At 39.1% G+C, this 22,338-nt stretch overlaps 1 protein-coding gene across 2 annotated transcripts in view; it reads left to right on the top strand.

Annotated features, from left to right (window-relative positions):
- Positions 1–22,338, top strand: part of e2f1 (E2F transcription factor 1) — a 145,149-nt gene that overhangs the window by 107,951 nt on the left and 14,860 nt on the right. For both annotated transcript variants that reach the window (XR_007193370.1, XM_048241474.1), the window contains exons 5-6: positions 11,802–11,916; positions 13,803–14,001. Coding sequence is in view for 1 of the 2 variants with exons in the window: in XM_048241474.1 (XP_048097431.1) it covers positions 11,802–11,916; positions 13,803–14,001 (314 nt within the window). In the remaining variant the exon portion in view is untranslated. The remainder of the gene's footprint in view (positions 1–11,801; positions 11,917–13,802; positions 14,002–22,338) is intronic.

Genomic DNA, 22,338 nt, shown 5'->3' with positions numbered 1-22,338 from the left:
TTTGATACCAACGTTATCGATTAGTTTCAGTTTCTCTCGCGCAGACGCCTGCATTGAATGAACGCTCATACCACCACTTTATTGTATGGCTCCATGTTTAATGACATCGATAGCATAAACGTTTGTTTTCTTTTTTTGTCGGTCCGGGGTATCTTGATCAACTGCGCAGCAAATTATCAGACGAAGCACGGGCCTAATTTCCTCCACGACTCCAGCGACCAGCAGTCTCCACGTTGCGGACCCACATCAAAACAAAACTATTTCCTGATTGGTTGAGAAATCCTATTTTCTGATTGGCCGATAGGTTAGTAACTGAACAGCAGCTCTCTGAACTGAATGAGCGCACAGACAGCAACGTTGTGTATTTACGTTTGTAAAATATAGCGCTTAGAAATAGCTGTGCGGGCAAGTTAATAATTTCTCGGAGTGAGAAATGCCATGTGTGGCGTGTGAGCGTGTGAAGTCATTGAAATGCGTGTGTCTCACGCTCAATGCGTGAGACTTGAGAGGTCTGACCAAAGTCCTTAGCTGCAGTAGCCTACTAGCCGTTCCCATTCACTTTCCGTTTACTGTGCTAACGATAGCTAGCTAGCTCGGTCCGAAAGAGTTGCATTGGCATTGCACACAAGCAATGGCAATAAAATAGTACACAAAATGTTATGAATATGTTGTTATTGCTTATTCAAGCGTAACTCGCGCCAAAATGCATCCTCAATGAGTCAAACTTTCGTGAATGGGAGTCGTATAGCCTACTATTTTGATGTGTCAAAATCGCTATTTTAAAACACTAAGAAGGCTCAACACAACGTGAAACTTTAATCGAAGTATCATCGGTGTCTCTACACATGAACTTGAGCATTGAGAACATTGTTAGTGTACACATAGTTTACTAAAAAAAAAGGTTTTGGACAACTCACTCCTTGACTGGCAGCGAGCACAAAACCCAAGTGAGTTGTTCAAAACCTTTCTTTTAGTGAACACTGTGTACACGAACAATGTTCTCAATGCTCGAGTTCATGTGTAGAGACACTGATGATTCTAAAGATTGTTAAGGCGGAGCAAGATGTTTCATCAGGAGCCACTTCCGGGAACCCGGATCGCACGAGGGGGTCAAAATCCCCTTTATGCAGAGCAGAGGCAGCGACTGCTCCATTGAAGTCTATGGGCATAGCTCAGAATTTCACCACATATGCTAAGGTCTTGGTTCTATAGAGTTAGGAATGTGAATTTGGGCACGCGTTTTCATGATCCTCAAACCCTTCTGAACATTTCAGGTACATTTTAGCATTTTGAGCATTCCAGTCTGGAGAAAATCAACCTTATATCAGGTGTGCGCCGGTTATTTATGCAGCTGCTGTTGGCGGTTGCAACGTGACGCCATCAATCGTCATCGACCGCCTCTTTATGCAGACAGGATTCGATCCCCATTTCGCGCCCATAGACATGAACTACGACGAAGTATCTTGCTCCGCCTTAACAATCTTTGATGATACTTCGATCGAAGTTTCATGCTGTGTCTTCTTCTTCTTCTTCTTCTTCTTTTTTATATGGCGGTTGGCAACCAGCTTTTTGGTGCATTACCGCCACCATCTGGACTGGAGTGTGGATCAAATGGTCATCCTACACTTTCCTAAATTCTTTTAAATAACCCAGTTACCTTCAAAAAAGAAAACAAAAAGGAAAAACAAATTTCACCTGATTCTCTTTGCAGTATATCATTCAAATTTAATGTCATCTGGATTTCACCAAGTTGTGAGATAAATCTTTGTCTGGCTTGATGGTACTCAGGACAAAACATAATTACATGCTCTATGGTCTCTTGACTATTACAATATTCACACATTCCATCAACATGCTTTTTCATGGTAACTAATGTTCTGTTTAATCCTGTATGTCCTAGCCTCATTCTGGACACCACATCTTCTTCTTGCTTGCTTCTGCATGTATTCCTGCTCCTCCCCACCTTTCCTTGAATACTATGCAGGTGTCTTCCAGACTGTTCGTTATCCCATACAAATTGCCATTTTTCATTTATTTTAGCTTTGATTATACTTTTGACTTCAGCTTTGCTGTATTTAATATTCAACTCTATATCAGACTTCCCTGCTGCTTTCTTTGCACATTTATCTGCTAATTCATTACCTCCTACACCTATATGAGCTGGTACCCATATAAATGTAGTACTAATACCAGACTTAAGCAGATTGTTGGCTAATTGCATTACTTCATATACTATGTCCTGTCTAGACTCAGAGTGACAACGTTTAAGGCTTATTAAAGCTGAGCTGACGCAATCACAGCTTGCTTAGGTCTATTGCTCTCTACCCACAATAAGGCCATCCATATTCCTATAATTTCTGCTGTGTATACAGCTAAATCATCATTGATTCTCTTTCCAGATTCAATGTTTAATTGAGGGATAACATAAGCAACTCCCATTTTCTTATCAGTCTGCTTAGATGCATCAGTATATAAAATGACTGCTTCTTTATATTTGCTCGCAATGTAACTCTGGACCCTGTAATGATCCACTTCAACATCCTTTTTTTTTCCTCTAATAAGCCCAAGTCTACTGGAACCTCTGACATCAGCCAAGGAGGAACAACAGGATATGCCACTGTAGGGCTCATTTCAAGAGCACTGATTCCCTTATTTATTACCTTTTGTTTTATTGTCCAACCAAAACTTTTCATAAGGTAACTCTCTCTCTCTTGACACTGCCATAAAACTGATTGACTCATGTGTTTTTCACTATGACCCCTTAGATTTGTCCAATACACAAGAGACAGCTGGTCTCTTCTAAGATAGAGAGGCATCTCTCCATCTCTACCTGGACTGCTGCCACTGGTAGTCTTAATTGCCCCACAGCATAGCTTCAAACCTTGGTTCTGAATTACATCTAGTTTCTTCAGTGATGTTTTAGCAGCAGACCCATACACTACACACCCATAGTCAAATACAGATCTCATCAGCCCTGTATAAATGGCTTTTTTAAAGCAGGTCTACTTGCTCCCATTCAACTCCACGCAGACACCTCATCACATTCAACACTTTCTTGCATTTCTCAATATTTTTTTTTGTATGCATTGTCCAAGCAACCGCTTGTCAAACCACATTCCTAAATATTTGAAGAATTCCACTTTTCTAAATCTGCCCCAGATAATTTGATTTTAACATCTACATTTTATTTTCTTCCCTAGAGAAGAATAAAGTCTTTGTTTTATCTATTGGAGATCCTAAACCCCCCATTGAAGGGGGCCCATTCTTGGACTCTGTTCACTGCCTGTTGCATCTTACCCACCACAAAATCTATATTTCTTCCTTTTTTCCACATTGCTCCATCATATGCAAACAATGCCACCCCAACTGAATTTTGTATGTCTTTAAAATATCATCAATCATTATTGAAAATAATAGTGGACTAACAATACTTCCTTGTGGGACACCATTTTCCACACTGTATTGCTCACTTAATTCTCCATTTATTTTAATTTGAATTGTTCTATTAGACAAAACCCTTTAATCCATTGGAACATCCGTCCCTTTATTCCCATATTTTTAACCTTTATCAGTATACCTTCTTTCCACAACATATCATATGCCTTCTCAATGTCAAAAACACTGCCACTACATTTTCTTTGTTCACTTGAGCCTTCCTTATTGTATCTTCAAGGCATACAATGGGATCCATGGTTTGCCTCTACCTTTCCTGAAACCACTTTGTATAATGACTCATTAATCCTTTCGTTTCAACCCAATATGTAAGCCTGTCATTAATCATCCCCTTCCATAGTTTTTCCCATCTGGGATGTTAATGCAATAGGTCTATAGTTAATTGCTATTTTAGGATATTTTCCCAGGTTTCCTAATAGGAATAATTATAGACTCCTTCCATGTTCTAGGAATACAGCCATCTATCCATACTTTATTATAAAGACTTAACAAAACTTCCTTCCCTTATCACTTAAGTTCTCCAACATGGAATAGCAGATTTTATCCATCCCTGGAGATGACTTACCTAATTTACTTAATGCCTTATTGGGTTCAGATTTCAGTAAATAACACATCCAATACCCCTTCTTAAGCTATCCTCAATGTCAAACACATTCGATATTTTTTTCATTGTAACTTCTCTACCTCTTTTTTCTTCTTGATTTAAATTCCTGAGCTGTGCACCTTGGCTAATGTTTTAGCCATAACCTCTCTTTTTCCTTATTATTATAATAATAATAATAATAATAATAATAATCAAAGTCAAAGTCAAAGTCAGCTTTATTGTCAATTTCTTCACATGTTCCAGACATACAAAGAGATCGAATTACGTTTCTCACTATCCCACGGTGAAGACAAGACATATTTGACCAATTTTAAGTCCGCAGACAAACATAACATTCAAGTAAACAAAAAGTAAGTAAATAAGTAAATAAGAGGGCACATATAATAATGAAAAAAATAAGAGCAGCAAAATTTTGTCCAAATTGTGCATAGACAGTCAATAAAATACTAGTGCAAATACTGTAAAATACTATAAAATACTGTTTGACCTAAGTAATAAAGAAGAAAATGGCATAGTGGTGCAAGTTATGTAAGAGCAGCAGAAGTGTTGTGTTTTCAGGACAACAACACAAGTTGTAAAGTGTACAAGTGTGCAAGTGTTCAAGTGTGCAGGTGGAGTAGTGCAGGCGCCATTGTGGGTCCAATGTCCAGGATGTTATGTAGCTGAGGGTGGAGGGGGAGGAGGGAGAGAGTTCAGCATCCTTACAGCTTGGTGTATGAAGCTGTTGGTGAGTCTGGTAGTGCGGGGAGGAAAAGGCTTCTGTACCTCTTCCCAGAGGGCAGTAGATCAAACAGATTGTGGCGGGTGACTTGCATCACTCACAATTTTGGTGCCTCTATGGTGAGGTGGGTGGTGTAAATGTCCTTCAGGGAGGGGAGGAAGCACCAATGATCCTAATAATAATAATAATAAAGCTTTTATTTGTATAGCACCTTTCATACACAGAATGCAGCTCAAAGTGCTTTACATTTGAAGCATGTAACACAATAATAGTCAGTCAGTCATTATCAATCACTTTTCTTTGCTGTTTATGATATACTCAGCAACATATCAAAATATAGAAAATGACGCCATAAGACTGGCAGCCTTAACCCTCTTACCCCCCCACATATGGCAACTGTGGCAAGGTAAAACTCCCATATTCCAGGAAGAAACCTTGAGCAGAACCTGACTTAATAGAGCCCATCTGCTTCTGGCTGGCTAAGCCCTCAATAGTAGCAGATGTAGAATAATCTGAAAATGTAGTCTACAGGATAAGATGAGTTAACTAAAAGCTTTCCTGTACAGGTATGTTTTCAGATCTTTTAAAAATATTTACTGAACTTCGCCTGCTTGATGTACAGAGGCAGGGTGTTCCATAGTTTGGGGGGCATAATGGATAAACGCAGCTTCTCCACTTTGTTTGTGGAGCACTTTGGGTACGATTAAAAGATTAGAATTGGATGATCTAAGTTTCCTTTGTGGTTGATAAGATATTAAAAGCTCAGAGATATATGAAGGTGCTATGCCATTCAGAGCTTTGTAAATAATTAACATAACCTTAAAATCAATTCTATAGGAAATAGGAGCCAGTGCAGTTCAGCCAACACAGGGGTGATGTGTTCTCTTTCTTAGTCTTAGTTAAAAGTCTAGCCGCAGAGTTCTGTATGAGTGCCAATTTCTTTAGATGTTTTTTTTGGGAAGACCAGTGAAAAGTGCATTGCAGTAGTCTAACCTGCTAGTGATAAAGGCATTAATTAGTTTTTTTTCTGCATCTTGTTGAGTTAAAAGGACTTTGGCAATGTTTCTCAAGTGGAAATAGGCTGTCTGAGTAACTTTACTGATATGGGGCTTAAAACTTAACTCTGCATCTAAGATGACACCGAGGCTTGTTACTTTTGGTTTGACCTGGTGTGCCAAGTTCCCCAGATTACTAAGAATAATATCTCGCTTTAGTTTTGGTCCAACCAGAAGTACCTCTGTTTTGTCATCATTTAGTTTCAAAAAGTTTTTGCTCATCCACTGATTAATGGAGGTTAGGCATGCAGTGAGGGAGCAAAGGCCATCTGGGTTAGTTGGCTCCACAGAAAGATACAATTGGGTATCATCTGCGTAGCTGTGGAAGTTTACATTATGCTGACTTATGACGCTTCCCAATGGAAGCATATATAGAGAAAATAGCAGGGGACCAAGGCAGCTCCCTGGGCCACACCAAAAGGCAAGTCATGTTTTTCAGATACATGATCTCCTAGACTGATATAAAAAATCTCTGCCAGTAATGTAGGTTTGAAACCAGTTTAGAGCATTATCAGAGAGACCCACCCACTTCGCAAAGTGAATTAGGATGCTATGATCAATGGTGTCAAATGCACTCAAATCCAGAAGAATAAGGATTGAGACTTTGTTTGAGTCGGTAGCTAGTCTGAGATCATTGACTATTTTTACTAGAGCCGTTTCTGTGCTGTGATTTGATCTAAAACCTGATTGGAATTTTTCAAGGATACTGTTTTCGTTGAGGAAGGTATTTAACTGATTACAAACAACTTTTCAAGTACTTTGCTCAAAAAAATCCATAGATTTGATATAGGCCTGTAGTTGCTCAGATTGGTATGGTCAAGATTTGACTTTTAAGTAAAGGTTTCACAACAGCGGTTTTAAAAGCAGTTGGAAATATACCTGTTTCTAATGAGGTATTTATTACCTTGAGAAAAAAAAAAGGTGATCGTTCTTTGCCCCTCAACCAACACTGGGAATTCATATTCCCTTCCATTCCCTTTCATTTTTTAATCATATTCCAAACTCTCTCCACTGGAGTAGTTCTACCAATAGAGTCACAGAACTTTTTCCAATGATCTTTTTTTAGCTTGTCTTATTGTTTTCCTAACTATTGCCTGAGATATTTTATATTGAACTAAATTCTGAAAATTATGTGTTCTTTTAACTCTTTAAACGCTCTATTTCTACCTTTTTAATTGCTTCCTTACATTCTGTAGACCACCATGGCACTATTTTTAGTTAGCGTCTTAGGCTTAGTTTTTGGGATTGATACTCCTGCTGCAACAATTATTCCACTGCCAATTTCATTACACAATTTCTCAATATCCTGATTTTTATCAATATATAGTAACAATTCATCACTTACTTCTCTATACTCACCCCAATCTGCTTTTCCTAAAAAATCCATCTCTCTTTCTCTTATGTCATGTTCATTTCTTAATTCCACTCCTATCTGAATTCTAATAGGATAATGATCACTTCCTACTGTGCTTTTTCCCTCACTACCTCCCAGTCACATCTATCTGCAATGGTTTTGTGACAATAGTTAGATCTATTGCTGACTCTGTACCCCTTGCCACATCTATTCTAGTCCCAGATCCATCATTCAAACATACTAACTCTTTCTCTTCCATAAATTCTTCGACTACATTTCCATTCCCATCATCCCTCTCTCCCCATAATGTACTATGTGCATTAAAATCCCCCACACCAGATAATTCTCCCCTGTCAAATCCTTCCAAATATCCTCCAGTTGCCTTATCTCCACTTGTCCACATGGGTTATAAAAGTTTATAATTGTCACATTATCTTCATTTGTCCATACTTCTGTAGCAATGTATTCCAAGTCATTCCCCTCTTTACCTCTCTATACTGAAGTCCCCTTTGTATAAAAATTACAACTCCTCCTCCTTTACCTATTTCCCTATCCCTTCTTATAGCGTCATACCCCTTTATTACAAAATCCCACATAGGCACTAGCCAGGTTTCTTGTATACAAATAATATTAGGTTTCTCTTGTAAATTTTCAACATATTTTTTTGAATTCTTGGCGTTTGCAATTAAACTCCTAGCATTCCACTGAAGTATAATTAAAACCATTATACAGGCCCACTCCATGACTGTGACTGTTGTGTTTCATCATTAAGAATATCTCTTACTCTTTCCCAAGGCATTCCCTTTGCATCCAGGTATTTTTCAGCTGACTTTACAATTATTTTAATTCTTTCAGTTCTACTAGTGGTCTGTGCTGAGCAATTGATTATCTCAGCCATGAAGAGCACAAAATCACCTTTACTCACAATCAACGATCTTCTTTTAGTTGATCACACTTTACACATTCCTTTACATCTTTAGTCCCATCCTTTATTGTTTCTACCGGTACACCTACACCTCTTGGGACTTTCTTAGTTGCCTCTGCATAGGAAACCCCTTGGACTACTTTAATTAAAGCTGTACCTCCTGCATTCTTTTGTTAGCCTCACAACCTCCATATGCTGCACTATGTTCTCCTCCACAGTTGCAACATTTTAGTTTTGCCCCTTCTTCACACTTTCCATATTCATGTTCACCCACTACATTTGCTACATCTTTGTTTGCCCTTGCATATCACCGCTACATGCCCATATCTTTGACATTTAAAACACCGCAGTGGTGGAGGAATGTAAACCTTGACATCATAGCTCATGTAACCAATCAAGACTTTTCCTGGGGTTTAGCTTAGTCAAAAGTTAACAGTACTGATAGACTGTCACATATAACTCCATTCCTTCTTGTTTTAAGTCGCTTTGCTTCCCTTACTTTAACATTTTGTATTCCTTTCTTTCACTGAATCCACTGACTCACTTAGAGGAATCCCAGAGATCACACCCCTAACAAAGTTTTTGTCATATGCCATTGAACACTTCACTTTCGCTGTCCATTTAGTTTATTTGTCTTTATTGCTTTCTGTTGTTGTTCATCACTTTTACATATTACCAGTAAAGAACCATTCCTCAATTGTTTAGCGCCCTTACCTCCCCAATGTCTTTATGCAGACTTTTGGTTAGTTGGATTGGACTCCACTCGTTAAAAGTAGTCCCTCTTGTAACAATTTGATAAACACCTTGAACTCATCTTCCTCCTTTTTCACCGTTTTTATTTCTTTATCAATGTCACTATAATCTGATTAAGTCTCTATCTTTAGTTTTCCGTTTCCTATTGATTACTTTCCACTCATCCAAACTCCCGCGTCCAACATCCATCTCCCCATCCTCACTTCCTGATCCGTCATTTCCTGACCTCTGACCATTCACAGTCCAGTTGTTGCCAACCGCCTGTAGCTCACGATCACCAGACAAACGTCTACGCTCCTTTCCTCCAGATGCCGCCATTCCCCCCTTCATGCTGTGTCGAGCCTTATTAGTGTTTTAAAAATAGCGATTTTGACGCGATCATGTATCAAAAAATAGTTCCCATTCAAAACTCCACAACACGGACAAGCTTGAAAGTGGCGCTTCAGACATAATTATGCTTTTAAACGAAAGTTTGACTCGTGTACATTCACAAAACACCCTAGGGTGCATTTTGGCGAGAGTTACGCTTTCAGAGAGAAGTTTATGCTTCAACGTGCTAGGACTCCAGAACTAGTGTCAGTTTTGATGTGTGACGGCTCCCGTAGTTCTAAACGAGGCAGCGCTTGAGAGGTTGGTTGCTATATAACTCCTAACCACTAGATGGGAGAATTTCTTACACAGGGGGGCTTTAAAAGTGATTAGGGGAGAGGCGAGAGACACGTATGGAGCACAGCTGAAGACGCACTGTCACGAGATATAAGCAACTCCTCTGCAGGATATTGTTTTATTCAGTCATTTGAACAATATTAGTGAAAGTGTTGCTTTTTCCAGCCTATGTTTTCGATGGTAAACCATTGTTAGTCAATAGTGAAAGTAAGTTACTGCATATAACTCGTTGACTGACACCACGGTGAAGTTAGTTTCACTTTGCCAATTAGTTCAAATAATAGACGAGTGCAAATGCGTGAAGGCTATGCTATGTTTTAGTAATGCATGGTTAAGTGTAAATGACTAATCCATACGGTCTCGCAACCAGCCTCCTTCAAATGCGCCGTTGAATGTCAAAATACCGATGCATTTATATGACATCGCGATTTGCGCTGTTAAAGGGAATGACAGATGTCATTCTCATTGGTTTAAATGATGTTACGCCCCAAACACACCCATGGCTGATTAAAAACCTAGGAACACCTTTGTTGCGCCATAAACGACGCTTGATAACGAAAACCCTCCCAATGTGGACTGGACACATCCTACTAAATTTGAATAAGCTTTTTACGAGTGACGATGCGCTTTTGACTGTCATGATGGGGCCCATAGTCTTCATTCACAGGACCAAGCAGTGCTTTCTCATCTGCCTCCTTCAGTCACTGTAGCCAGACTGCACTAGGTCAAATGTCACTACAAACTGAGATTAACCAACGTTTTTTTAACTCATTATTCTTTCTGTAATTAATAAATCAAAATGAACGTGTTATTTTGACAGCCCTACTTTATTACTTTATTGACAAAGAAATGGACACTTTGCCTGAAGTCATCATGCCAGTGCCTTCGCTGCTTCACACAGATCCAAATAATTAATGTTATGCTATGACGGCATTGAGGAAATAAGTAGGCCATGTTACATCCAGCATTATCACAGTGGTATTGGTACTGTAGTAACCTGTCATTGTCTAACATGACTTAAGTTAAGTGTCAAAATGTTGTCATTTTTATTCCATTTGCCATTAATAAACAATGGCCTCATTCAATGCAGTTAACAACAAGTCCATAATTAACTGACGTGAAATTAGCCTTGTCTCATTTGTCATTACTGTTATCCAGCTCCACAAGCCTATATAAGACAACAACAAAAAAATCAACTGCACGATTTTACAAAGCCAAACCTCCAGAAGGTGCTTCGATTTGTACATAACCCACAAGGCCTGTTTTCATTCGATTTCCACTCGGCTTTTCCAATTGGCTTCCATACATTTACCATTGCTATGGTTGACAATATGGCAGTGGTTGCTAGGGTAATTGAGATGGTTGCTAGGAATTTGCTGGGGTAAATTAAAGGAATTATCCGGAGTAAAATGCACTTTAGATCAATTTACGGATGATTGGGAGTACATACGTTGAGTTGACATCAAAATCATGTAATTCGGATGTGTTTTGAGAAACACGCTCTGGAAATTCACAATTTCGTCGCCGTTTAAAAAAAAAAAAAAAAAAAACATAGTCCAGTATTTCTTTTGAAATTGAAATGAAGTTGTATGGACTGGACTATGTTTTTTTTTTTTTTTAAACGGCGACAAAATTGTGAATTTCCAGAGCGTGTTACTCCACACTTGGCAATCGACTCCTACGGACTTTCCCCTAAAGATGGAAGCAAAGATGGCAACATTTCCGGAAAGGTACTGATGAAATTCATTCTGGACTCTCTATCCGACCACATAAAGACCTCGGGATACTTTAGTTTGGCTTTAGGGACCCTCTACTCACTACCACTTAAGTGTAATGTTGTTTGGAACTGTAGAAGAGGTATAAAAATAGCGTTTTGTAGCAGCGAAATAATATGTTCTTCTCACTTCCACGCTAACGAGTTTTGACTAAAAACTGTAAAATCGAACTTTCTCAAAACACATCCGAATGACATGATTTTGATGTCAACTCAACGTATGTACTCCCAATCATCCGTAAATTGATCTAAAGTGCATTTTACTCCGGATAATTCCTTTAAGTGGTTGCTAAGGTAGGTGTTGCTAGGGCACCTATCAATATAAGCGGTTCTTTGCATACAGATAATTTTCTGGAGAAGATTAAGCAGCCCTTGGTTTTGTTCCCAAGTCCCATGTGTGCTGATGTATATAGTATGGGTAAAATGTCTGTATCACTTTTAAACCCATGTCAGTGTTACTTCATGCTTTATGTTGAATTCTTTAATTCTTTACTAAGCTCGGCTATGTTATGTGCCAAGACGTACGCATGGTAGTGAATCCTACCGACCAGCTGGTTATGGTTATCAAAGCACCCCCTGAAACAAAGCTGCATGTTTCTGAACCTAGTGAGGTAAGGTTGTTTTCTGAACCCAGTGAGGGGCCGCATTCACAAAGCATTTGATCTTACCGCTAGGAGTACTTCTAAACCGCACTAAAAGTTTTTAGCCAGGAGTTTTCTTTTAAAACCCATTCAGAAGAAAAAATGACAACTCCTAAGATAAAATAAGAGCTCCGTTGCTATGATGAATAAATAGCATAAATGAATAAAGAGTAAGACAAAGCAAATAGCCTAGTAGCATAATGAAATACACTGTAGATTGATGCAGTAGCTTTGCAACATTGAAATTAATCTGTATGAAGACACGTATGTTTGCAAAGAGGAGAAACAATTTAATTTGATTTACAACGAAATGTAACATTAGTTTACATGCAATGAATGGTTTTAGTTGTTGTTGGTGGCGTTATTGCATCCCTTAGTTACAATGCACAATTATTACCTTGTGATTGAAAACTCCTGTAACTGCATGTGTATTTCAAAACATTGCATCGTAAAATGCCACAAAAAGCGGCTTAGGATTGTTTGTGAATAGGTCTTAATGAGGTAGGAGTCCTCTCGGCTTCCTCTAAGCTGTCCCAGACTACTTTTAGGGTTACAATGCTTCAAGAATTACTCTTAGTGAAGAAATTAGGAATTCTAACGTTACAAGTGACATGCCCATTATTTTTAGGAGTTCCTCCTAAATTCACCAGTTAGGAGCTACTTTTAGCCTTAAAATTCTTTATGATTACGGCCCCAGGAGAAATCTTAATGTGCAATGATTCAGATAACTTCAGAGAAGTAAACTGGAGGGGTTAAAGGGAAACTCTGGTCTAACAACAACCTAGGGTCTAATTGTGGAAGACAAGTGTACATTTTTAGGATGAAAATGACATTCAGTTGTTAATGTCTATTGTGTTCGTAATCAAAACTGCACTGATTGATAGCATATAGCATAGCCTTTAGGGGTTAACTTCAAAACCATTAACTAGACTCAATAATTGAATGTATATGCTACTATGGAGAAGGTCTCTGCAATCAAACTGAAGTATTTCTACCTTTGTAATTAAAATGAAAATGTATAAAAATGACTGACTGTGCAGTCAGTCTAGTACCTAACTCTTCTTCCGGTCGTTGCCATCTTGTGTGGAGAAAGTCAGTACAAATTAAATAACAAGCTACTGGACACACAAGAAGGAGAGTTTGATATACAACTTGAACAGAGACTCCTTACAAGATGGTGACGACCTGAAGAAAAGCAAGGTAATAAATACACTGACTACAATATATTTATAAGTATAAGTATACTCTTGATCCTGTGAGGGAAATTTGGCATTTATCCCAATCTGTGAATTAGTGAAACACACTCAGTACAGAGTGAGCACACAGTGAGGTGAAGCACACACTAATCCCGGCGCAGTGAGCTGTCTGCAACAACAGCGGCGCTTGGGGAGCGGTGAGGGGTTAGGTGCCTTGCTCAAGGACACTTCAACCGTGCCTACTGGTTGGTTCGAACCGTCAACCCTCTGGTTACATGTCCGAAGCACTAACCAGTAGGGTATTTTTAATACCCTTTCCAGTTACAAAGATAAAAATACTTCAGTCTGTCTGCAGAGACATGTAATGATTTTTTGGAGCCTAGTTAATGGCTTGAAAGAGCAATTTACTTTGACATAGCAAAGTTGTCCCTGAAGACTATGCTTTTGAGTTTAAATGCATATTCCAATCTGATTCAAAACTGCACTGACTGACACCGTTTAGGCCCCAAACGAACATTTACACTCCGTATCATCCCAACATAGACTCTAGGTTGTTGTTAGACCAGAGTTAAATCATCACACACAAGAATTATTTTTTCAATTTTAACATTGATCTTTTCTTTGTATTGAGTCACGTATCCTTTTAATTAATGACTGCAGGGATACCAGATCGCCTTGAAAAGTGCCAGAGGCCCTGTAGATGTTTTCTTATGCCCAGAGGATAATTCCAAAGTGTACAGCCCTTTGACTGACAGCAAAGGACTAGTGCCCTCAAAACAAATCTGCCCTCCTCAGACTACTTCAGTGGAGCCAACCGCATGCACATCATCTGTCCCGGATTCATCCTCTCTTCCATTAGGTACTAACACTTTACATCAATTGAATACATTAGGTGATTAAGGTGTATTATATGTTGCATGCTTGATTGTGATGTGGTAAAAATAAATTAAAGTCTGTGTAAAGTAACTTCAAACATGTTACATCTATTAGAAAACAATTGTCGGCCAAATTTTGACCCAAATTTTGAATCTGACAAGTATCATTTGTGCGGCTCGGTCTGAAGACCACATCCACTCCCTGAGATGCTGATGCCACAGGATTAAAAGAAAAAAGACAATTTAGGCGGAAATGGCCAGACATTTGTGTGATTAAACGTTTGAAGAGCTGGAGTCAGCTGTATTTGGCCAAAGTGTTCGCAAAAGGACTTGAATGAAAGCTCAGATTGTCCTCTTTAAAATGATACCAAACATATGCTCATATGCAAATATGTCTTTAACAAAGGTCAATAACAAGATATGGTGGCCTTACATTGTACGATTTTGGTCTGTTTTTACAGTCGGCGACTAAATTTCCATAGGCTACAGCTGTCGCCTACTTTGCCCCTTCCTGTTTGGTGTTGGAGAGAGGTCACTATTGGTTTTTATAGTTCACGTCACTATTTGCATGAGCCACAACTAGAAAGACTTGCGATAATATCAAACATGTTTGTCGTATTGTCGTAACGGCAAAACTAGAAAAGGACTGACTCCGACTGACATAAAATCGCTAAGGTTGGCACCTTACACTTAACGATCTAGTTGACGGGAGCGTGCCGCGATTCCAGTACTTAACTCCCATGATTTCTGTCCGACTTTGGAAATTTAGTCGCCGACTGTGAAAACAGACCAAAATCGTACAATGTAAGGCCGCCATTAGATGTAAGAGGGTCTGAGACTGTAGTCTTTCAAAAATCTTTTCCAAATCTTTGCTAAGTCTGTCAGTGTAAGGAGGGCTATAGGCACCTGCGTCAAAAATGTGTTTTTGTAACTTTAACAGCTGATAACACTAATTTAGCTGTGACTCCAGAAGGGTTATCATACAAAAATGTTAACTACAGACATGTATCTTTTCAAAAAGTATAAGCAACTATTGCCACCTTGAGTGGTACCGACAACTCATCTGGCCCATGGACTAGCTGGATGACGATAAGTCCCTCCGGAGTATAAGTCGCATTAGTCAAAAAATGCTCATGAACAGGAAAAAAAAACATATATAAGTCGCACTGGACTATAAGTTGCATTTATTTAGAAATGTATTTCACAAAATCCAAAACCAAAAAAAGAGACTATGTAACTGGACTATTGAGGCCAAAAAGATTAATGTTAATGAAGACGAAGAAGGAGTGAAGACAGCCAAGAAGAGGGCTGGATAAGCCTAATTGTAAAGTAAAAGATTCACTGAAAGAAAATGCCATGTGGTACACCAAAATTTAGCTAAAATGTGGCAAATATACAATGCAATCAAGCATTTTGGGCAATGTGGAGTCCAGAGTTTCCGCTAGAAAAAAATGGTGCTGGTCAAAGTGACCGGCAGAGGTTTCGTTTTCCGGACATTTTGATGATATGCCAGTCAAATATCCTATTATCCCTTCTTAATTAGTCAAATATAGGAAAACTGGAGACAGGCTATGTAGCTTAAAGGGAAACTTGGCAGGATTTCCCCCTCTGCTGGAGAAATTGCACATTATGCTATTTCAAACTGTGTGAAAAGGTAATGATAAAGCACATGGATTTGTTTACAAGCTAGCGAACTGTTAGCATAAGTTTGGCAGAACTATGTGGATGTTACAAGGTAAGAAAACACGATTTAAAACGAAGTTTCTTGTTTCTCACTTCTCTTTCGGGGCGGTAGTCTCAATGTTGCAAGGTTGGTTTTCCGCCTGGGGACGCTAGGCGCAGCGGGAAAAGTCACCATTTTCACCGGAACAGGTCATTTAACCATCCAAATGATTTCTAAACGGGTTTATTAAGTTGAAATAGTTGCCAAGTTCCCCTTTAAAGAATGACATAATCAGGCTGTATAGAATGCAATATGTTCATTACAGGGCTCTCAAGTGTCACGCATTGAGCGTGACAGTCACTCATTTCAGTCTTTTGTCACACTCTCCCACCACACATTGTATTTCTCACGCAGAAAAACTATTTATATATTTAATATGCTGCGGCAGCGCCCAAAATGTCTCTGGCCGCGCCACTCTCACTATGGAACCGGCAGGAATCAAGCGCGTCTCCCCTGGAGTTGAGCCTGCCACTTATCAGCCAATCAAAAATAACGAGAGGGGCTACACAATAGCCAATCAGAAAATAACTGTATTGTATCTGGGTAAGATTTAACGCAACAACCAATGAAAACCGCGTATCCTGGAATTGTTGAACGTGAATTATTGAACGTGAACCTGTTACCTACTTCTTCCAAGTTTCGTTCACCTTGGAGCTTCGAGCATCAGTTCATGGTTTCAGCACAGAGTAAGTCATCTTTTAATGTTACAACAAATCCACAACTTGTTTGACACAAACAGTGACAACGTGACTGCTGCTATAGAGAATGTTTCCCAGATAATTAGCATCAGTTGTTCATGACTGTAACTTAGCCAACAGTTTCACAGCCTGTTCATTGACAACACTTGCTCAGAACAAGTAGCCTATGCCTAGTCATACTTTCGTTCACACGATGACTGCCAAATTGTCACATTCTAAACATCTCTCTCTCCAAATAGGCTTAATCATTTTATTAGCACTAAACAAATTAAAGTGTATTGCATAGCCTATTGTTATAGGTCACTTTTAAAATCACGTCATATTATATAATTATATCCTGGCCATGGATGCATTAATCATTGCATCTGTATTCAAAAATGTCGGGTAAAAAGCAATTAAGCATCCTCTCATTCACCCTGAGAGGAAAGCCCCCTAAAAGGTCCAGGTTAGTGGATGCTCAGAGGTGGTGAAAAGGCCCATTATTGAATTGTCAGTGCCATGTGTCAAATCATTTATTTTGCAAATCTGAGCAATTATAAATTATACTTTTGCCCCATTTTGACTTAGGAGGGCATTGCTCCTACATACTTTAGCCAATAATCAAACGTCTGCTCTCTTTTGGAAAGCTGAGACACTGTTGGAAAACAATTAGAATAAATGTGTGATGTACTGTCACAAAGTTACAAAGGCTAGATTATTCTTTTATTTTTCTACCAGATAACAAGCATCTTTGAACTGACCACATTTCAGCCCTCTAGGTCTTGACTTGATATGACTTGAGTCCTAGCATTAGTTTTGTAATGCTGTGTGCAAAAGTAGATCAATATAGAATGACAACATGAGTACTTTAGACCAGTATTTGCCAAGGTATGCTCATGCATTTGGTAAAATGCCCTATGAAAACTCCCCATAGGACTTTGGGTTATCCAAAATGCATACTGGCAATCAAATGCTTACTGCATATGAACCCCACATAAGCATAATCTTGGCCTCAAATGAAAGGTAATACTCTGAAGTTTCATGCTTGCATTTGGATTGTAGGCTACTTCAGGTTCTGATATGACTACACTAAATATGGAATAATTACAAAAAATACAAATCTTTACAATTTCTATTTCAATTCAATTGGTGTGTATAAGACGGGTTATATGTCTGCACAATTAATATTGGATCAACTGGTAACTGACCTGGGGCTGGTGTATGCTAGCTGGTGATGCTAGTTGCGCGTGTAAATCCTCACACCCCTATAACCTTAAGAACGCTTCTAACCGCTGAGTTGGAAGCCTGGGCTTTTAGCTCAGTGGTTAGAGCGCTCGACTCCCATGCCAGTGTGTGTTGACGCATGGGGGCTTGGTCCTCAAAACTTGAGAGCCCTGTCATTAGCCCAACTTAAACATGCCTAACAAGATCTAGCCAGTATCTTTTCATAGACAGCAAGAGTCCGCTTCGTTCGTTGTTTTAAAAAGGCTACGTTGTTTGTTGCTGCTACCAACGTTATCTCCAGTGGTGACTGTTTAACTTACACAGATGCGCACACACAAGAATGAGCACCACTACCCCCTAATGCTATGCCTCTTTATTTGATAACAATAAATAAAGAAATGTTTCCTATTCTGGGAAATGTTTAGTTTTTTTTTCTTTCGGCCGCGGTTCAATACCGTTTAAATGTGCCAGAAATTATCCGCGGACCAGTAATCGCCTCGTCGAGGAGGCCCTAACCCTGCAGATCATAGACAGAGAACGCATAGGCCTACTGTATGCTTTGGGTAAAGAACACTTTGCATGTCCAGTGTACACAGAGAATGACAGTGTCTTGGAGCGGCCGCACCCCCCGCAACTCCACTTCCAATGTCACTGATTCTGACAGATATGCCCGACACTTCTGCTTTTTATCTGGTGGTGGTGGAGTTGACCGGACATCTGAGGCTTCAGACGTTACCAATTTATCATCATCCATCGCGTCTGGCCTCTGAAAAAACTTTTAAGGCTCTGCCTGGGCCTGGCCATGTTTGAACCGCCTCACTCATTTGTTCGTTGTTTAACATGGACGTTTTAAGCGTGCGCTTCCTATTTGAAATGCAGCAGGCTATGCGTGTTGTTTAATAGCTTACTTTTCAAACGGTAGAGCCTGTTCATTTCAAAACATAGGCAGAGGACGTATAATATAGGTTTACCTATTGAGGCTTATTCTCAAATTCAGATTGCGTAAGGGGACGGGATTATTAGCCAATTTCGATCGGAAAATTTGACCGGAAAGATTTAATTTTGGCGGACATTTCCTTTTTTTTTCCGGCCAATGGTAACCCTCCACAACGGAAACCCTGGTGGAGTCACAAGCTGGCAGCAGATTAAATGCTCACGAGAGAGAAAAAGATGGTTTTAAAAAGACGTGACCGAAGCAAGCCAGGCATAGATCTATAGGCCCGAAGGTAATTGTAAAGCAATTTACACAATTTTCACAGAACAAAAATGCTGATATGGTACATGAACATTTAGCTAAAAATGTGGAGAATGCAGTGCAATCAAGCATTTTGGGCAATGTGGAGTCACAAGCTGGCAGCAGATTAAATGCTCAGGAGAGAGAAAAAGATGGTTTTAAAAAGGATCGACCAAAGCGCTAAAGTTGTATGATCGACCTATAGGCCCAACAGTAATTGTAAAGCAATTTACAAAAGATTCATAGTAGGCCCACTTTCACTTTCTAGTGTGCGTATTCAGTAGGTGAAAGATAATTAGTAGCAAAACAGCGATCAAATATTAGCCTACATGGCAGTGAGTTTTGTTTTCAAATGTTTTCATGCATGTCTAGATAACGGGTGAGGAATGTATGGCTGGGGTCTTTTTATTTAGGCTGCGCAAAGCACAGCACCTTTATTTTGGCCATGGCTTACTGTTTGATTATGTTGCTAAAAATCGGGACTGATGACCACTGAAATCTGTGGGGTATTTGATGGGGTATGTGATGGTTCACTATTAAGTTTCATGTATGAAAGGGTGTTGGGATTTCCATCCGCTTATTGCGAGATAATAGCCTAGAAATCTAGACGCGCCCCTAGCGGCCGCAAATTACATTTGCTGCCAGGGCTAGTCTAGCAACTCTCCGTTGGCTTGTGAGCTCCAGAAATCGAAACTTAATCAGGCCAATGAAATCGTGTATAGAGTCTTTAGGTGGGCTTAACATAATGATTGATGGCAGAGTTGCAACGGTTTGGCTTGAATTCCCTGCTACTTGAAAACAAATAAGATGGATGTTGCTGCTGACAAACAGTGTGACACAAGTTAAGCTTTTATTAAGTAGGCAAACGTTTGAACTAGCCAACTAGCTCCGGCTGGTGGGAAACGCATGGGACTCATATAGCTGCCGCTGTCCCATTGGCGTGCAGAGGGAATTTGAAAGACAACTGATTATCCCGCCCCTCGGACTGAGCACTGCGAACGGTGAGTGTCCAGACCCTACATTTTAATGTGGGTCTGGCTCGTCAGGCTAGCGAGATAAGGCATCCGCTTTCATTTATTCATGGAACATGTGTTGTGCTGAAATGGAAACCTTATTCAGCCTAAATTTAGTTATTTGTTTAATTATTCATGATTTACTTTTTTATATAATTCGTAGGCTGATGCCTGGCAGCAACAATTGTGTTTAAATGTAGGTTACTGCTTCAGCCTCTGGCAAGCTCAGAAGGGGGCGGCACACAACTGGTAGCTTGAGAGCAATGTGTTGGAGACTCATGGTGTAAGACAATGACTTTTCATTGGCAACAATATTAAACCAAACAACAATATAAAATATTAAGAAGAGGTCTTTTATGAGTTAAATTGAAACAAAATTATTACTGACCTTTATTTGTCCGAATCTGAGGCCCAAATAGATTCCTGGCCATAATTTGAGGATTTAAGTATGCACGTGTGTTTCAGGCATAGCGCAACCACTAATCTCTGACTGAAAGTGCACAGAACTTGTGCATTTGAGAGCGCTCTCTCGCGGCTAGACAGTGATGTTTCATGTAGGGTTCATGTCAGTTAATATGAATTAACATTTAAAAACATGTTCAATTATATATTTTTTGAAAAAAGTGTGACATAGTCCGGAAAATACGGTACATACCATCAATGGGATAGACATATCATTGTAATCAGAAGGATTAATTATATGAAATGATGTAAAATACATATAGTAATGTTGATATAGTAATGAACAGTCTTTGAAATCCTGTCCAAATGTATATCCAAAATTTGTCAAAATTTTATATTTCTCTATAAGATAGAGAAAAGAGTGTATGACTTGTTCAGCAAGTTGTGGGCTATTTAACAGAACTGGAATGGAATATGCTTAACCTTTCAAAAGTTATGATAAATTTAGTGATAAATGCAGGAAACGGGATTCAGAATGTTGACAGAATTCACATTCTCTTTCTCACCAACAACATAAAAGTGTGCATTAAAAACTACTAATGAAGTCAGACACAATGGCTTAGAATGATTTGGTCTAAAGGAATAAACCATTTATTTGTGTAGAAGCAAATGATACAGTCAATAAGAATGAAATTTAAAAAAACAACATAATTGCCAGTAGTACATGAAGTAAATATATATTTATTTAAGAACATTTAAGAATAGAGACATAAAATATATGTGATTCAACAGATACAACTTTCTTATATATCAACTTCAATATTACTCAAAAATAAATATGGTCTAAACATTTGAAAGTAGATTACATAGTAGAACAAGCCTGTGGAGAAAACACATACACACACAAACTCACACACACACTTACAAAGAGAAGGGTAGGGGGTGGGGCAGGGAACCTGAAGGTTGAACACAGAAGACCTATGGCTCATCACAAAACGCATCCCCTTCTGCAGAATGGCAAATCTGAAAACAATTGTGTTTACTACTAAAACAAAGTCACCTATCATTACACTGGGGGCCATACAAGCTACTTTAGTTTTATGCTTCTTTTTAAAAAAAATATATAACATAGCCAACAATTTCTCTGTGGCTCCTGCTGTACAGGAACATGTACCTGTTGGAAAGACGACGGACTATTAGTTGGAGGAGCTGAAGACTGAGGCTGAAAAACTGTATCGATAGAAATGCCTGCCAGCTGTTGTGATAGATTTTCTCTAAAGTTGATCTGGCTGTAGCTACCTAACCTAGATTCAACACCAGATTCTGCATTGCGCTGCCAATCTTGAAATAATAAAAAGCTATTGACGACGGCAGTGTTTTCCAACACTTTTGGGTTTTTTGGTTTACACAATATGTACTTATCATTTGGTCCGACCTATCAACGCCCCCCATGTATTTGTTGTAATCACTTACCACAATAGGCTGACGTACAACTTTTTGTCCCAAACCGAATTGTTCTTCACTAGTCTACATACATTAGTCTAATCATTCGCATTGTGGACATATTCTACGCCACCTCATGTCCCCATGGCTTGTCCTGCGCTCCCATTTTTTTATATCTTTTTTAAGTCGTCCAGAATTTTTTTACAGTTAATCCTACATGTTCCGCATGCTCTTAAGCCCCATGATCGAAGTTTAACCATAAGGGCTGGTGATATGTAGAAGTTATCAAACCAAATTATGTGACCACTATCTCTAAATGGCTGTATTAGCTCCTCTACAACTTTTGAGGCTAATCCAAGACACAACCATCACGACCACCTGTGTAAATATTGAAGTCCAAAGTACCCTGAATCTGATGTTGCTATCACCCACAGTTTGAAACCCCACCTAACTGGGGAGTTTCCATAAGGCATTTTACAAAACTACAGTGTCTGAGCTTTCCAAAGAGGTCAGGCATTTGCTTATAGGCCAAAGTATGTACAGTGGGCATCGCTTTCAAATGGCCACTTCAGTCGCGCATTACGAGGTGTGAAGCTTTAGTACCA

This window comes from Alosa alosa, chromosome 4, assembly GCF_017589495.1.
Source record: "Alosa alosa isolate M-15738 ecotype Scorff River chromosome 4, AALO_Geno_1.1, whole genome shotgun sequence".
In the NCBI taxonomy this organism is placed as follows: Eukaryota; Metazoa; Chordata; class Actinopteri; order Clupeiformes; family Clupeidae; genus Alosa; species Alosa alosa.
This window is presented reverse-complemented; position numbering and strand designations above follow the sequence as displayed.